The 15678-nt window shown below is 46.5% G+C and overlaps 1 protein-coding gene across 1 annotated transcript in view; it reads right to left on the bottom strand.

Annotated features, from left to right (window-relative positions):
* Window positions 1–10193, bottom strand: part of LOC127575824 (E3 ubiquitin-protein ligase MARCHF4-like) — a 69971-nt gene extending 59778 nt beyond the window's left edge. The window contains exon 1 of the mRNA XM_052025967.1: window positions 9051–10193. Within this exon, the coding sequence (XP_051881927.1) occupies window positions 9051–9437 (387 nt within the window). The 5' untranslated portion in view covers window positions 9438–10193. The remainder of the gene's footprint in view (window positions 1–9050) is intronic.
* Window positions 10194–15678: the final 5485 nt, after the last annotated feature.

Here is a 15678-nt window from a genome sequence, read left to right on the forward strand (position 1 = left end):
ATTTTGGATCCCATGTTGGATGCCATGGGATGCACAGGGTTTGATAAATCCGCAGGGCCAGATGAAATCTATCGCAAGTTGCTATGGGATGCCTGCATCTTCATTATCCACAGGTGAGGTACTAGGAGACTGGAGGATGGCTAATGTTGTTTTATTTAAGAAGGGCAACAGGGATAAGCCAGAGAACTACAGGCCAGTGAGCGTTATGTCAGGGGTTGGGAAGTGATTTGAGAAAATACAAAGGAAGGGTTAGGATTTATGTACATTTGGAAAGGCAGGGGCTGATGAGGGGTAGTCAGCATGGTTTAGTGAGGAGCTTCTTGAGGAGGTAACCAAGAAGATTGATGAAGGATGAGCAGGGGGTGGGACACAAAGCAGTAGTGTAGCAGATGAAAAAGTTGAGGCAAATATAGAAGTTAAAGCAACCAAGTTCAGTAGGCAAGACAAATAGGAGCAGGACAGGGAGCAAAGAATGTCTAATATTTCTAAACTGAGTCACAGAGTCATACAGCACAGAAACAGCCCCTTCAGGCCAACTGATCCATGCCGACCAAGATGTCTGTCTGAGCTAGTCTCATTGGCCTGCATTTGGCCCAAAGCCCTCTAAACTTTTTCTATGCATGTACCTGTCTAAATGTCTTTTAAACATTGTAATTGTACCCACCTTGACAGCATTGTCTGGAAGCTCGTTCCATATACCCACCACCCTCTGTGTGAAAAGGTTTCCCCTCAGGTCCTTTTTAAATCTTTCCCCATCACCTTAAATCTATGTCTTCTAGTTTTAGGCTCCCCTACCTTGGGAAAAAGACTGTGACCATCCACCTTTTCTATGCCCCTCATAGACAAGTTTTTAAGACAAGTTTTTCACTGGACCTCGGCACAAGTGACAATAATAAACCAACACCAATACCAATTTTATATATAAAGTCACTCCTCAGTCTCCTACACTCCAGGGAAAAGAGCCCCAGCCTAACCAGCCTCTCCTTACAACTCAAGCCCTCCAGTCCCGGTAACATCCTTGTGAATCTTTTCCAGCTTATTTTATTTTACTCCAAGAAGCCTGACAGGTAAGGCAGATGAACTCAGGCATGGATAGGTACATGGGACTGGGAGATTATAACCATAATAGAAACATGGTTGAGGAGTGGGCAGGACTAGCGGCTCAATAATCTGGGGTACAGACGGTACAGGCACGATAGGAGTGAAGGCAAGAGACAAAAGGGAGTTGTGTTTTTGTTCAGGGAGAAAAATAACGGCAGTGCTTACAGATATTCCTGGGGGATCATCCAGTCGGGCTACACGGGTGAAATTTAGAAATGAGGTGGGGCTGACCACTTCGAAGGGATATGCCTCCTTCTACTCTTCCAAGAAAAAGAAGGAGGCATACGTCAAGTATAGTCAGCTGGGATTCAGCAAATCTCATGAAGAATATAAGGGGTGTAAGAGTACACTTAAGAGGGAAATCAGGAGGGCAAAAAGAGGACATGAGGAAGCTCTGGCAGATAAGGGAAAGGAGAATTCTAAGAGATTCTACAAGTATATTAAGAGCAAAAAAGTAACTAGGAAGTGAATAGGGCTCCTTAGGATCAGTGTGCTCATTTATGTGTGGAGCTCCAGGAGATGGGTGAGGTCTTAAAGAATATTTCCCATCTATATTTATGGTGGAGGAGGTCATGGCAGCTAGGGAATTCAGAGAAGAAAGTAGTGATGTCTTGAAACATATCTACATTACAAAAGAGGGGGTGTTTAACCAAGTGTAGCCTAAGACATTGTGGGAAGCAAGGGAAGAAATTGCTGGAGCTCTGACAGATATTTGCATCATCTTTCACCATGGGTGAGGTACCTGAAGACTGGAGGGGGGTTAATGTTGTGGCTTTATCTAAGAAGGGCTGCAAGGACAAGCCAGGGAACTACAAGCGGTGAGCCTGACATCAGTGGTGGGGAATTTACTGGATGGGATTCTGAGAGATGGGATCTACCTGTATTTGTAAATGCAAGGACTGACTAGGGATGGTCAGCATGGGTTTGTGTGTAGGAAATAATGTCTCACGAATTTGATTGAGTTTTTTGAAGAGGTGGCTGAGCAGATTGATGAAGGCAGGGAAGTGAACATTGTCTAAGTGGACATTGTCTAAGTGGACTTTGGCAAAGCCTCTAATAAGGTCTGCATGGCAGGTTAGTTTGGAACGTTAGATCACATGGGATCCAAGACGAGCTAGCCAATTGTATACAAAATTGGCTTGGTAGTAGGAGTCAGAGGGTGGTAGTGGAGGGTTTATTTTAAGACTGGAGGCCTGTGACCAGTGGTGTGCCACAGGGATCGGTGCTGGGTCCCCTGTTGTTCATCATCTATATTAACAATTTGGATGAGAATGTAGATGGCAGGGTTAGTAAGTTGTAGATGACACAAAAGTTGGTGGTATAGTGACAGTGAAGAAGGTTACAAGATTACAAGAGTCTAGAATCACTGGGAAATTGGGGTAAGGAATGGCAAATGGAATTAAACTCGAATGGGTGTGAGGTAATGCATTTTGGGAAGATCAACCGGGGAGGGACTGACACAGTAAGTGATAGGGCCCTGGGGAGTGTTAGGAACAGAGAGACCTAGGGGTGCAGGTACATAGTTCGCTGAAAGGGGCATCTTAGGTAGACAGCGTGGTGAAGAATGTGTTTGGCACTCAGTCATGATACTGAGTACAAGAGTTGGGATGTCATGTTACAACAGAATAAAATGCTAGTGAGACCACACTTGGAGTATTGTGTGCATTTCTGGTTCCCGTGCTATATGAAGTATGTCATTAAGCTCAAGAGGATACAGAAGAGATTCACAAGGATATTGCTGGGACTGGAGGGCAAGACATAGAAGAAGCCTGTCTAAGCCTGTTGGAGCCTGCCAAGTTATGCTTCTTTTCCTTTCATTAATGGTGCCTTCGTACTCCTTTCTTGAATTCTGAAAGTTTATCAGTACTCAGGTTTATTGTATTTTGGCAATACGACAAGCCTCTTCCCTCGATCTAATGCTATCCTTAACTGCTCTTGATAGGATTTAATTTTAAATGGTGACAAGCCTAACATGTGACACTTGATTCAACAGCTGATGTAAGTTCAACATCTGATTCAACATCAACATTGGTAGGAGGATGGGAACCAGAGCAGCGGCTCAGAAAGTGGAGGGATTGAGAGGAAGGTAGATGTCAGGGCCAGTAAAAATAGGCAGAAACAAAGTAATATACACAATGGGATGGACAGCTTGAAGTGTGTGTATTTGAATGCTAGGAGTATTAAGGGTGATGAACTTAGAGCATGGATCAGTACATGGAACTATTATGTTGTGGCCATAACAGAGACTTGGTTAAGAGGGGAACAGGAATGGGTGCTTAAAGTTCCAGGGTTTTGATGTTTTAGAAAATATTGAAAGGGAGGTAAAAGGTGGGGGGGGTGGGTTGGTGGGAGATGCATTACTAATCAGGCTTTAAAGTAATAGGTGGGAAGTTCAAGGGAGATATCAGAGGAAGGTTTTTTACCCAGAGAATGGTTGGAGCGTGGAATGCACTGCCTGGGGCGGAAGATAACCTTGGATGTTGATAGAGCTCGTGAATTTAGTCAAGAAGAAAAAGGAAAAGTATGTAGAGCTTAGGAAGCTAAGATAAAACAGAGCACATGAGAATTATAAAGAAGGGAATTAGGAAAGCCAGGAGGGGCCACAAAAAGTCCTTGGCAAATAGGATTAAAGGGAATCCCAAGGAATTCTACACATACATCAAGTACAAGAGGATAACTTGAGAGAGGGTAGGACCACTCAAGGATAAAGGAGGGAACATGTGCTTGGAAGTGGAGGATGTGGATAAGGTCCTCACGGAGTACTTTGCATTAATATTTACCAAGGAGAAGGATGTGAAGGATAAGGAGATTGGTGCCGAGTGTACTAATATGCTAGGGCATTTCAAGATGAAGGAGGAGGTAGTGTTGGGTCTCTTAAAGAGTCTCTTAAGGTGGATGTCCCCAGGGCCTGATGGGATATGTCCTAGGTTGTTGAGAGAGGCAAGGGATTAGATTGCTGGAGCCTTGACGAATATCTTCATGTCCTCTCTAGCCACAGGTGAGGTCCCGGAGGACTGGCGAGTAGCTAATGCTCTTCCATTATTCAAGAAGGGAAACAGGGATAATCCTGGTAACTATAGACTGGTGAGTCTCACATCAGTGGTAGGGAAGTTACTGGAGAGGATTCTTTGGTATAGGATTTATAAGATTTGGAAAACCATAGGCCAATTAGGGACTGTCAACATGGCTTTGTGCAGGGCAAGTTGTGCCTTACTAACTTGATTGAGTTTTTTGATGAGGTGACGAGGGTGATTGATGAAGGTAGAGCTGTTGAAGTCATCTACATGGATTTTAGTAAGGTGTTTGACAAGGCTGTTTGTATTCAGAACTGGCTTGCCCGTAGAAGACAGAGGGTAGTGGTTGATGGGACTTATTCTAGCTGGAGGTCTGTGACTAGTGGTGTTCCTCAGGGATCCATACTGGGACCTCTGCTATTTGTGATTATATAAATGGCCTGGATGAAAATGTACATGGGTGGGTTAGTAAATTTGCTGATGATACAAAGGTTGGTGGTGTTGTGGATAGTGTAGAAGACTGGCAAAGGATACAGCGGCATATAGATCAGTTGCAGATATGGGTGGAGAAGGCAGATAGAGCTCAACCCAGCCAAGTGTGAAGTGTGGTACCGTGGGAGATTAAATGTAAAGAGACAGTACACTGTTAATGGCAAGACCCTTAACAGTGTAGATGTGCAGAGGGATCTTGGGGTCCAAGTTCATAGCTCCCTGAAAGTGGCTACACAGGTTGATCGGGCAGTAACGAAGGCATATGGCATGCTTGCCTTCATTAGTCAAGGCACTGAGTTCAAGAGTCAGGAAGTTATGTTGCAGCTTTATAAAACTTTAGTTAGGCCTCATCTGGAGTACTGCATTCAGTTCTGGTCACCCCATTATAGGAAGGATGTTGAGGCTTTGGAGAGGGTGCAGAAGAGGTTTACCAGGAATAACAGGGCATGTGCTATGAGGATAGGTTGGACAAACTTGGGTTGTTCTCTCTGGAGCGGCGAAGGATGAGGGGAGATCTGATAGAGGTTTACAAGATTATGGAGAGGCAGAGGTTGTGTGGGCAGGTAGAGTAAACAGGTGAAGGCAAATATGATAGGGGCATTCAATAAGCTCTTAGATAGGCACATGAATGTGAGGCAGATGGTAGGATATGGACATAATGTAGGCAGAAGGTATTAGTTTAGTTGGGCATTTTATTACTAATGTAACTGGATCAGCACAACATTGTGGGCCAAAAGGCCTGTTCCTGTGCTGTAATGTTCTGTGTTCTATGTTCTATGTTCTATCTGATGTAAGTTCATGCCTACATCAACTGCCCTCTCTGTTACCTTATCAAAAAACTCCAAATTACTCTGATGTGATTTGTCCTTAATAATTCTGTGCTGGCTCCTGTTTGGTAGCCCATACTTTTATAATTTGCTTGTCATAGAACATAACACCATAGTACAGGCCCTCCAGCCCACAATGTTGTCCTGACATTTTCTCCTGCTCTAATATCTATCTGTCCTTTCCTTCCCAAATGTTAACCCTTCCCTCCCATTTCTCTATCATTCATGTGGCTCTCTAATAGTCTCTTAAATGTCCCATGTATCTGCCCCCACAACCTCTGCTGGCAGTGCGTTCCATGTGTAAAAAGCTTACCTCTGGCATCTCCCTTATACCTTCCTCCAATCACTTTAAAATTATGTCCTCTCATGTTAGCCATTGTCGCCCTGGGAAAAAGTCTCTGACTGTCCACTCGATCTATGCCTCTTATCATCTTGTGCACCTCTATCAAGTCACCTCTCATCCTCCTTCTCTCCAAAGAGAAAAGCCCTAGCTCACTCAACCTATCCTCATAAGACATGCTCTCCAATCCAGGCAACGTCCTGGTAAATCTCCTCTGCACCCTCTCTAAAGCTTCCACATCCTTCCTATAATGAGGCGACCAGAACTGAACACAATACTCCAAGTGTGGACTAACCAGAGCTGCAACATTACCTCGTGGCTCTTGAACTCAATACCCCGACTAATGAAGGCCAACACATCATACGCCTTCTTAACAACCCTATCGACCTGCGCAGCAACCTTGAGGGATCTATGGACGTGGACCCCAAGATCCCTCTGTTCCTTCACACTGCTAAGAGCCTCTCTGAACCTCTCCTCTCTGAACTCTGTTCCTACAGTTTAATATTACACATTATTGCCAGCAACATCCTCCCAAGTGAACTATTTAACCTGTCCATAAGGATATTGGTCCCAACTCTGCTCAGCTGAAACCTCTCTATCCTGAATCCTTTCTGCTTCAGAAATGGTACCAATGTCCCTGAAATATTGCCTTGAATACTGAAGGGCCTGGATAGAGTGGACAGGGAGGGGATGTTTCCATTAGTAGGGGAGTCTAGGATCCGAGGGCACAGCCTCAAAATAAAGGGATGTCCCTTTAGAACTGAGATGAGGTGGAATTTCTTCAGCCAGAGAGTGGTGAATCTGGGGAATCATTGCCACAGAGGGCTGTGGAGGCCAAGTCACTGGGTGTACTTGAGATGGATAGGTTCTTGATTGGTAAGTGGGTTAATGGTTGGAGAAGGCAGGAGAATGGGGTTGAGAAAAATAGTCGATTAAATGGCGGAGCAGACTCAATGGGCTGAATGGCCCAATTCTGCTTCTATATCTTATGGAAATCTGCAGCACTCCCTCCTGCAACTTGACTCCTGCCCCCACCACACAATAATCAGCCTACGTATGCAACACATCATTCTCTACCACTTCTGCCATCTCCAACGGGACCCCACCACCAGGCATATCTTCCCCTCTCCACCCCTTCCTGACTTTCACAGGGACCTCTCTCTCTGAGATTCCCTCGTTCACTCCTCCCACCCTACCCATCCTGCTCCCACCCCGGACACATAGAACATTACAGCACGGTACAGGCCCTTTGGCCCACGATGTTGTGCCGACCTTCTATCCTGCTCTAATATCTATCTAACCCTTCCCTCCCAAATAGCTCTCCATTTCTCTATAATTCATGTGGCTATCTAGGAGCTATCTAGGGAACTTTCCACAGCCCCCTCCATAGGTGCAACACCTGCCCCTAAACCACCTCCATCCAGGGACCAAAACTTTCCTTTCAGGTGAGACAGAGATTCACCTGCATTTCCCTTAATATCATCAACTGTATTCAGTGCTCCAAGTGTGGCCTCCTCTACATTGGTGAGACCAAACGCAGACTAGGTGACCGTTTCACAGAACACCTGCGCTCTGTCCGTAACTGCAACCTGCATCTCCCCATTGCCTGTCACTTCAACTCCACTCCCACAGTATGACTGATATGACAGTCCTCGGCCTCCTCCACTGCCAGGAGAATTCCAAGTGCAAAATGGAGGAAAAGCACCTCATTTTCCTTCTTGGAACCTTGCAGCCTAATGGCGTGAATATTGAATTCTCCCAATTTAGGTAATCCTCACCCCCCCCCTTCCCCACAACACCCCCCCCCCTTCCCTTTCCTAGCCTCTTTTTTTCTACCCTTTTTTCCCTTTATCTCCTTACCTTTGACCCATCCCCCGGTGGATCTGCTCTCCCCTCCTCCCCCACCCCTGCCTATCACTATCTCTTACCTGCATCTACCTATCACCACCTTGTGTCCACCCCGCCTCCCCTCCTTTGTCCACCTATCACTGCTCTGCTTTTCCCTCCTATATATTGGGCTTCCCCTTTTCCTATCTTCAGTCCTGAAGAAGGGTCCTGACCCGAAACGTTGACCGCCTGCTTTTCTCCACGGATGCTGCCTGGCCTGCTGAGATCCTCCAGCATCACTGTGTTTTTCATTCACCAGTGAATGGCACTGCAAGTAACCTGGAGATCATTTTTCTAATATAAGCTTGTGTCTTCACCATGGGCTGCACTGCCCTCTCTGTTACCTCATCGAAAAACTCCACCAAGTTACTCAAATAAGATTCACTCTTAACAATTCTGTGCTAGTTCCCCTTTGTTAGTCCATGCAGTTTAAATTGCCCGCCCTCTCTCCAATTGCCCTGTTTCTGCAATTTAATGCTTAAGTCCCTTCTGAATTCCTGATGTTTTCCCAGAAATCTCAAACTTCTTTCTTCATTTGACAGTGGTTCTGACATGGACCATGGATTCTGGCTATCACTGTACCCAAGTGGGTGTGTGTGTGTGTGTGTGTGTGTGTGTGTGTGTGTGTGTGTGTGTGTGTGTGTGTGTGAGAGAGAGAGAGAGAGAGAGAGAGAGAGAGAGAGAATGAATGTAGAATGTTTTTGATGTTTTTGTGTTGCAGGCGGGGGGGGGGGTCATAGAACATAGAACAGTATGGCACAGGAACAGGCCATTCAGCCCATGGTCACTGTGCCAACCATGATGACAATCTAAACTAATCCCATCTGCCTGAACATGGATCTATATCCCTCCATCCCCCATCTGTTCATATGTCTGTCTAAATGCCTCTTAAATGGCCTCCTGTGTTGTACTCAGTATATGAAACCTACACAACTATAACAGGACCAAAGTGACGAGAGACAGGAGAATGTCCAGAACAGCCTCAGTACATAGGGGATGTCATTTAGAACCAAGATAATGAGAAATTTCTACACCCGGGGGGGGGGGGGGGGCGAACCTGTGGAATTCTCTACAAAGTAGGTCAGTTTCTTTATGTTTAAGGGATCAAGAGATAATGGGGAGAAGGTGGGAACAGGATATTGAGATGGATGATCAGCCTTGATGGTATTGAATAGTGTCTTCGTGAACAAAGATTTGACTACTTAAAAACCAGTAAGCAATCCAATGACATCAACATATCAAAATTATTATCATTTCCAGTCATGTTATCCCAGTCATCCCTCCCAAGGGTGTGAACATTTCCTTATGCGGATACCGTACTTGGAAGCTGAAAAGAAATGGACTGAGGTTCAAAGGTGGGAAGGGCTGTCGGAAGTGTTCACCACTCACCTGCTCGGGGCCCTGGAAGCAGATGCGGCACTGGGGGGACCTGCAGCCACTGGCGATGCTGCTGCTCAGGGACACTCTGTCTTCACCTTTCCTGCGATAATACTCCTCTTCCGAAGAACTCGCCATGGCAGTGGCCTGCTCGTAGCTGCTGGAACCTTGCTCCTGACAACAGTCCTCCGCCGGCGCCGCGTCGCCTGATCTCCACTTGTTCCCCTTAACAGCCGGCAACAGAATGTTGTTGTTGGACGGGAGTCCATGGGTGGTCGGCCGTGAAATATGGTCGTAATTCATCACAGGAAGCAGAGGGACAGGTCGCCGGAGCGGCAAAACCTTCAAGTCACTGAACAACATGTGGCAGCGGCACTTAAGCCGGAGTTGGCGCAACATCTGTGTGGTGTGACCCAACAATGAGTAACAGAAGAAGCCCTGACCCGGGCTCCCGGACAGTCGGATCCAAGCCGGGACCCTAGGACAACCAGATCTAAATGTGGACAAATGGATCCAGCCCAGGATCCCAGGTCAACTGGGTCCAACCGGGAACGCTGGAACAGGCGGGTCCGACCTGGAACAATCCTGACTCAGCTGGGTCCGAGTGCAGGTCCGTGATGCAGACGGATCCAAGCTAGACTCCCTCCGACAGACCGATCACACAGGGAGAATCCCGGGACAGAATTACGTTAGCCCCGAATGATCCTAGCTGTGTAGGAGCTGAACCTGCCCCAGATCATTGAACGATTTGTCGGTGAATTTTCGTCCCAGCACAAACAGAATCCATTCTGGTCTGCAATACCGAGCAAATTTCAGCAGTTCCACCCGGCTGAGAACCGATAAACGGGTGTGGGGAGGAAGGGAGGAAGAAGCTCTGCTCGGTGAACGAAGGCGGCGGCTCTGGACCCGAGCTGTCGGGGGCTGGCCCGGCTTGGGCCCGGCTTGGGCCCGGTGCAAGGATCCCTCTCAGTTTCTGTCGCAGCTCCGCGCCGCTCCTAGTTCTGTTGATCGGGATCCTGCCCCTCCCTCCCAGCGCCGCTTCACATCGAGTCTTCGGCCCACCGAGCGCTCTCCGACTCCAAGCTCGCCTCCCAGGGCTGACCGGGACTAACCATCGAGCCGACCGCTGGAGCTCCGGACAAATTCAGCACTAAGGCGGCGGAGAGCTCCCGCCCCTCATCAGCGCCTTAAAGTGGCTTCTCCCGGCTCTTCCCCAGAAACACCGCTTCTTAAAGCGGCTTCTCCCGGCTCTTCCCCAGAAACACCGCTTCTTAAAGCGGCTTCCCCTCAACCTGCCAACCCCACGACGCAGCTGAGAAATGCAGGTGCTGATTCTCCGTTTCTCTGCCTGGACTTTCTCATTCAAGAAATAATTGGGAGAGTGTTCTGGGAGCTTTAATCCAAAATTAAGAGGGTCATGGTCAGGGTAAATAGTGAGAATCACAGAACCGTAAAAGAGACTGGGTGTTACCTCCTGCTCTACAGGAGATCAGTGAGCATCTTCTGAGTCTTGGCGGCAAAATGAAGGGACAGGACCGAAGTGACCAACAAGTTCCACAACATGGAGGCTGCCGGTTGGTTTAATACTAGTGCTGGGCGATAGCCCTAATCAAGAGGTGACTTTCATTTCCAATTCTTGCCAGTTTGCTGGCCTGGCTTCCTTAACAGAGGAGGCAGAGGTGCTAGCTCTGGTGGACTCCCAGATAGAGGAGGTGCCTTACAAGAAAAAGATCTTATCTCTACAGGAAAGGAGTCCACCTACCACTGACTCACCAGGAGTTCAGAGCATTTCTTTCAATTGGCACTCACACATTCTCCACCTATTAGGTTAGGTTCCTCAGTAAGGATAGGCGGTTAAACCTCCACCACGATTACTCTCATCACTGGTGCCCCACAAGGCTGCGTCCTCCACCCCCTACTTGACTCCCGATACATTCATGACTGCCTGGCCAGATCTTGCTCTAACTCCACCTACAAGTTTGCATATAATACCACAGTAGTGGGCCGTATATCAAATAATGATGAGTTGGAGTACAGGAAGGAGATAGAGAGCTTAGTGACTTGGTGTCATGACAACAACCTTTCCCTTAATGTCAGTAAAACAAAAAAAGCTGGTCATTGACTTCAGGAAGGGGTGTGGTGCACATACACCTGTCTACATCAATGGTGCTGAGGTCAAGAGCTTCAAGTTCCTAGAAGTGAACATCATCAATAGCCTGTCCTGGTCCAACCATGTAGGCACCATGGCCAAGAAAGCTCACCAGTGCCTTTACTTCCTCAGGAGGCTAAATAAATTTGGCATGTCCCCCTTGACGCTCACCAACTTTTATTGATGGACCATAGAAAGCATCCTATTCAGATGCATCACAGTTTGGTACGGCAAATGCTCTGCCTGTGACCACAAGAAACCCAGAGAGTTGTGGACACAGCTAAGTACACCATGGAAACCAGCCTCCCCTCCATGGACTCTGTCTACACTTCCCGCTGCCTTGTTAAAGCAGCCAGCATAATCAAAGGCCTCACCCACCCCAGAAATTCTCTCTTCTCCCCCTCCCATCAGGCAGAAGATACAAAAGGCTGAAAGCACGTACCACCAGGCTCAAGGACAGCTTCTATCCTGCCGTTATAAGACTGAATGGTCCCCTAATACGATAAGATGGAGTCTTGCCCTCGATCTACCTCATTATGACCTTGCCCTATTGTCTGCCTGCGCTGCACTTCCTCTGTAACTGATACACTTTATTCTGCATTCTGTTATTCTTTTACCTTGTACTGCCTCAATGCACTGTGTAATGAATTAGTCTGTATGGACGGTATGCAGAACAAGTTTTTCACTATACCTCAGTACATCAGAGTCAGAGACAGGTTCATTATCACTAACATATGTTGTGAAATTTGTTGTTTTGTGGCAACAGTACAGTGCAAGACATAAAAATTACTATAAGTTACAAAAATAAGTAAATAGTGCAAAAGAGGAATAATGAGGTAGTGTTCATGGGTTCACAGACCATTCAGAAATCTGATGGTGGAGGGGAAGAAGCGTTGAATGTGGGTCTTCAGGCTCCTGTACCTCCTCCCCGATGGTAGTAACAAGAAGAGGGCATGTCCCGGGCGGTGAGGGTCCTTAATGATGGATGCCGCTATTGATGGATCCCTGCCAAGTGGACCATCAGGGCCTGACGCCTTGCAAGGGTTCACCATCTCCCTTTCAAACCATGCATAAAAGACATTAAGCTTATCAGGGAGTGAAGCATCACTGCTATTTATGCTGTTAGGTTTCACCTTACAGGAAGTAATGGCAAGCAAACCCTGCCACTGCTGTCATGCATCTGACTGTGTCTCTAACTTCACACGGAATTGCGTTTTTGCTCTCACTATGGCCTTCTGTGGGTTGTACCTGGACTTCTTGTAGGGTTCTGGATTGCTGGTCTTGAACGCCACAGATCTAGCCCTCAGCAGACTGCAAATCTCCTGGTTCATCCAGGGCTTCTGGTTTGGGAAAACTTGGTATGTTCTTGATGGCACATACTCACCCGTGAGACAATAATAAACCAATTTACCAATTTATTAGTTCTAGTAAAATAGTTGGTATCATATACACTGAAGAAATTACAGGGGGGTCTTGATCAGCTGAGTAAGCGGGCTGAGGAATGGCAAATGGCTTTCAATTCAGGTAAGTGTGAAGTGTTGAATTTTGGGAAGTCAAACCAGGGTAGGACTTATACAGTGAATGGTCGAGCCCTGGAGAGTGTTATGGAACAGAGGTACCTAGGAGCAGAGGTACATAGTTCACTGAAAGTGGTGTCACAGACAGACAAGGTGGTGAATAAGGTGTTTGGAATGTTGGCCTTCATCAGTCAGGACATTGAGTATAAGAGTTGAAATATTATGTTGCAGTTGTGCAGGACGCTGGTGAGGCCACACTTGGAGTATTGTGTATAGTTCTGGTCACCCTGTTATAGGAAAGATATCAGTAAACTGGATTGAGTGCAGAGAAGATTTACAAGGATGCTGCCAGGACTCGAGGTCCTGAGTTATAGGGAGAGGTTGGGCGGCACGGTAGTGTAGTGGTTAGCGCAATGCTATTACAGCGCCAGCGATCGGGGTTCGATTCCCGTCGCTGTCTGTAAGGAGATTGTATGTTCTCCCGTGTCTGCGTGGGTTTCTGCCGGGTGCTCTGGTTTCCTCCCACATTCCAAAGACGTACGGGTAGGTTAATTTGGGGTTTACAATGGGCGGCGCGGACTCGTTGGGCTGGAAGGGCCTGTTACCACATTGTAAATAAAATTTTAAAATTTTTAAAAAATGCTAGGACCTTATTCCTTGAAATGTAGGAGATTGAGGGGTGACCTTATAGAGGTGTATAAAATCATAGGGGTATATATAGGGTGAATGCATATAGTCTTTTTCCCAGGAAAGAAGAACTGAAAAATAGAGGACATAGATTTAAGGTGAGAGGTGAATGATTTAAAAGGGACCTGAGGGGCAACTTCTTCATGCAGAAAGTGTTGCAAATAGGACTAGCTTGGTGGGCACCATGGTCAGCATGGACGATTTAGACAAGTTGAGAAGAATAAAGGTATAGAATACTTTCTAAATGGAGAGAAAATTAAGAAATCAGGTTGCAATGGGACTTACATAGATGTACAGCAGAGTATGGGCCCTTCAGCCCACAAAGTTATGCCGAACTATACAAGAACATGACACTGGAGCAGGAGTAGGCCATCTGACCCATTGAGCCTGCTCTGCCATTCAGTAAGATCATGGCTGATCTGGTCATGGACTCAGATCCAGCTACCAGCCTTTTCCCCATAAACCTTAATTCCCCCACAATGCAAAAATCTATCTAACTGTGTCTTAAATATATTTAATGAGGTACCCTCTACTGCTTCCCCAGGCAGAGAATTCCACAGAAAAGCAGTTTCTCCTCATCCCTGTCCTAAATCTATTCCACTGAATCTTAAGACTATGTTGCCTAGTTCGAGTCTTACCTACTAGTGGAAACTACCTTCCTGCCTCTGATCTATCCCTTTCATAATTTTATATGTTTCTATAAGATCCCCTCTCATTCTTCTGAATTCCAGCGACTACAGTAGCAGACGACTCAATCTCTCCTAATAGGCTAACCCCCTCATCTTCAGAATCAACCTGGTGAACCTCCTCTGCACCGCCTCCAAAGCCAGTATATCCTTCCGCAAGTAAGGAGACCAGAACTGCATGCAGTACTCCAGGTGTGGCCTCACCAGTACCCTGTGCAGTTGCAGCATCATCTCCCTGCTCATAAGTTCAATCCCTCCAGCAATGACGGCCAACATTCCATTTGCCTTCTTCATAAACTGTTGCACCCGCAAACCAACATTTTGCAATTCATTCACAATCACTCCCAAGTCCCCCTGCACAACAGCATGCTGCAATCTTTCACCACTTAAATAATAATCGGATCTTCTATTTTTCCTTCCAAAGTGGATGACCTCGCATTTACCAACATTGTACTCCATCTGCCAAACCCTTGCCCACTCACTTAACCTGTCTATATCTCTCTACTGAATCTCCGCATCCTCTGCACAATTTGCTTTTCCACTCAATTTAGTGTCATCAGCAAACTTAGATACGCTGCACTCGGTCCCCTCTTCCAAATCGTCAGTGTATATCATGAACAGTTGCGGGCCCAGCACTGACCCCTGTGGCACCCCGCTCACCACTGATTGCCAACCAGAGAAACACCCATTTATCCCAACTCTCTGCCTTCTATTGGTTAACCAATCCTCTGTCCATTCTAGTCCATTACCCCCAACTCCATGCATCCTTATCTTATGGATGTCTTTTATGTGGCACCTTACCGAACGCCTTCTGGAAATCCAAGTATACAACATCCACCTGTTCCCCTCTATCCACTGCGCTCATTATATCCTCAAAGAACTCCAGTAAGTTTATCAAACAGGACCTGCCCTTCCTGAATCCATGCCGTGTCTGCCTGATGGAACCACTTCTATCCAGATGTCTCGCTATTTCTTCCTTAATGATAGCTTCAAGCATTTTCCTGACTACAGACGTTAAGCTAACTGGCCTATAGTTACCTGCCTTTTGCCTACATCTTTTTATAAACAGTGGTGTGACATTCACTGTCTTCCAATCTGCTGGGACCTGCACAAATGCCTCTACTATAACTTACACCATTTCTTTCAGTACCCTGGGATGCACCCCATCAGTACCAGGGGATGTCTATCTTTAGGCCCTCTGGTTTGCTCATCACTACCTTTATAGTGACAGCAATTGCATCGAGGTCCTCACCCCCTATTGCAACCATAACATCTCTCTTTGGCATGTTAGATGTGTCCTCCACTGTGAAGACCGACAAAAAATAGTCGTTCAAGGCCTCAGCCATTTCCGCATTACCCAATATTAATTCCCCTTCTCATCTTCCAAGGGACCTACGTTCACTTTAGCCACCCCTTTCCACTTCATATAATTATAAAAACTTTTACTGTCTGTTTTTATATTTTGTGCTAGTTTACTTTCATAAGCTACCTTCCCCTTCCTTATTGCTCGCTTAGTAGTTCTTTGTTGCCTTTTAAAGTTTTCCCAATCTTCCAGTTTCCCACTACTCTTAGCGACTTTTTATGCATGAGCTTTTAGCTTG

This window comes from Pristis pectinata, chromosome 1, assembly GCF_009764475.1.
Source record: "Pristis pectinata isolate sPriPec2 chromosome 1, sPriPec2.1.pri, whole genome shotgun sequence".
Lineage (NCBI taxonomy): Eukaryota > Metazoa > Chordata > Chondrichthyes > Rhinopristiformes > Pristidae > Pristis > Pristis pectinata.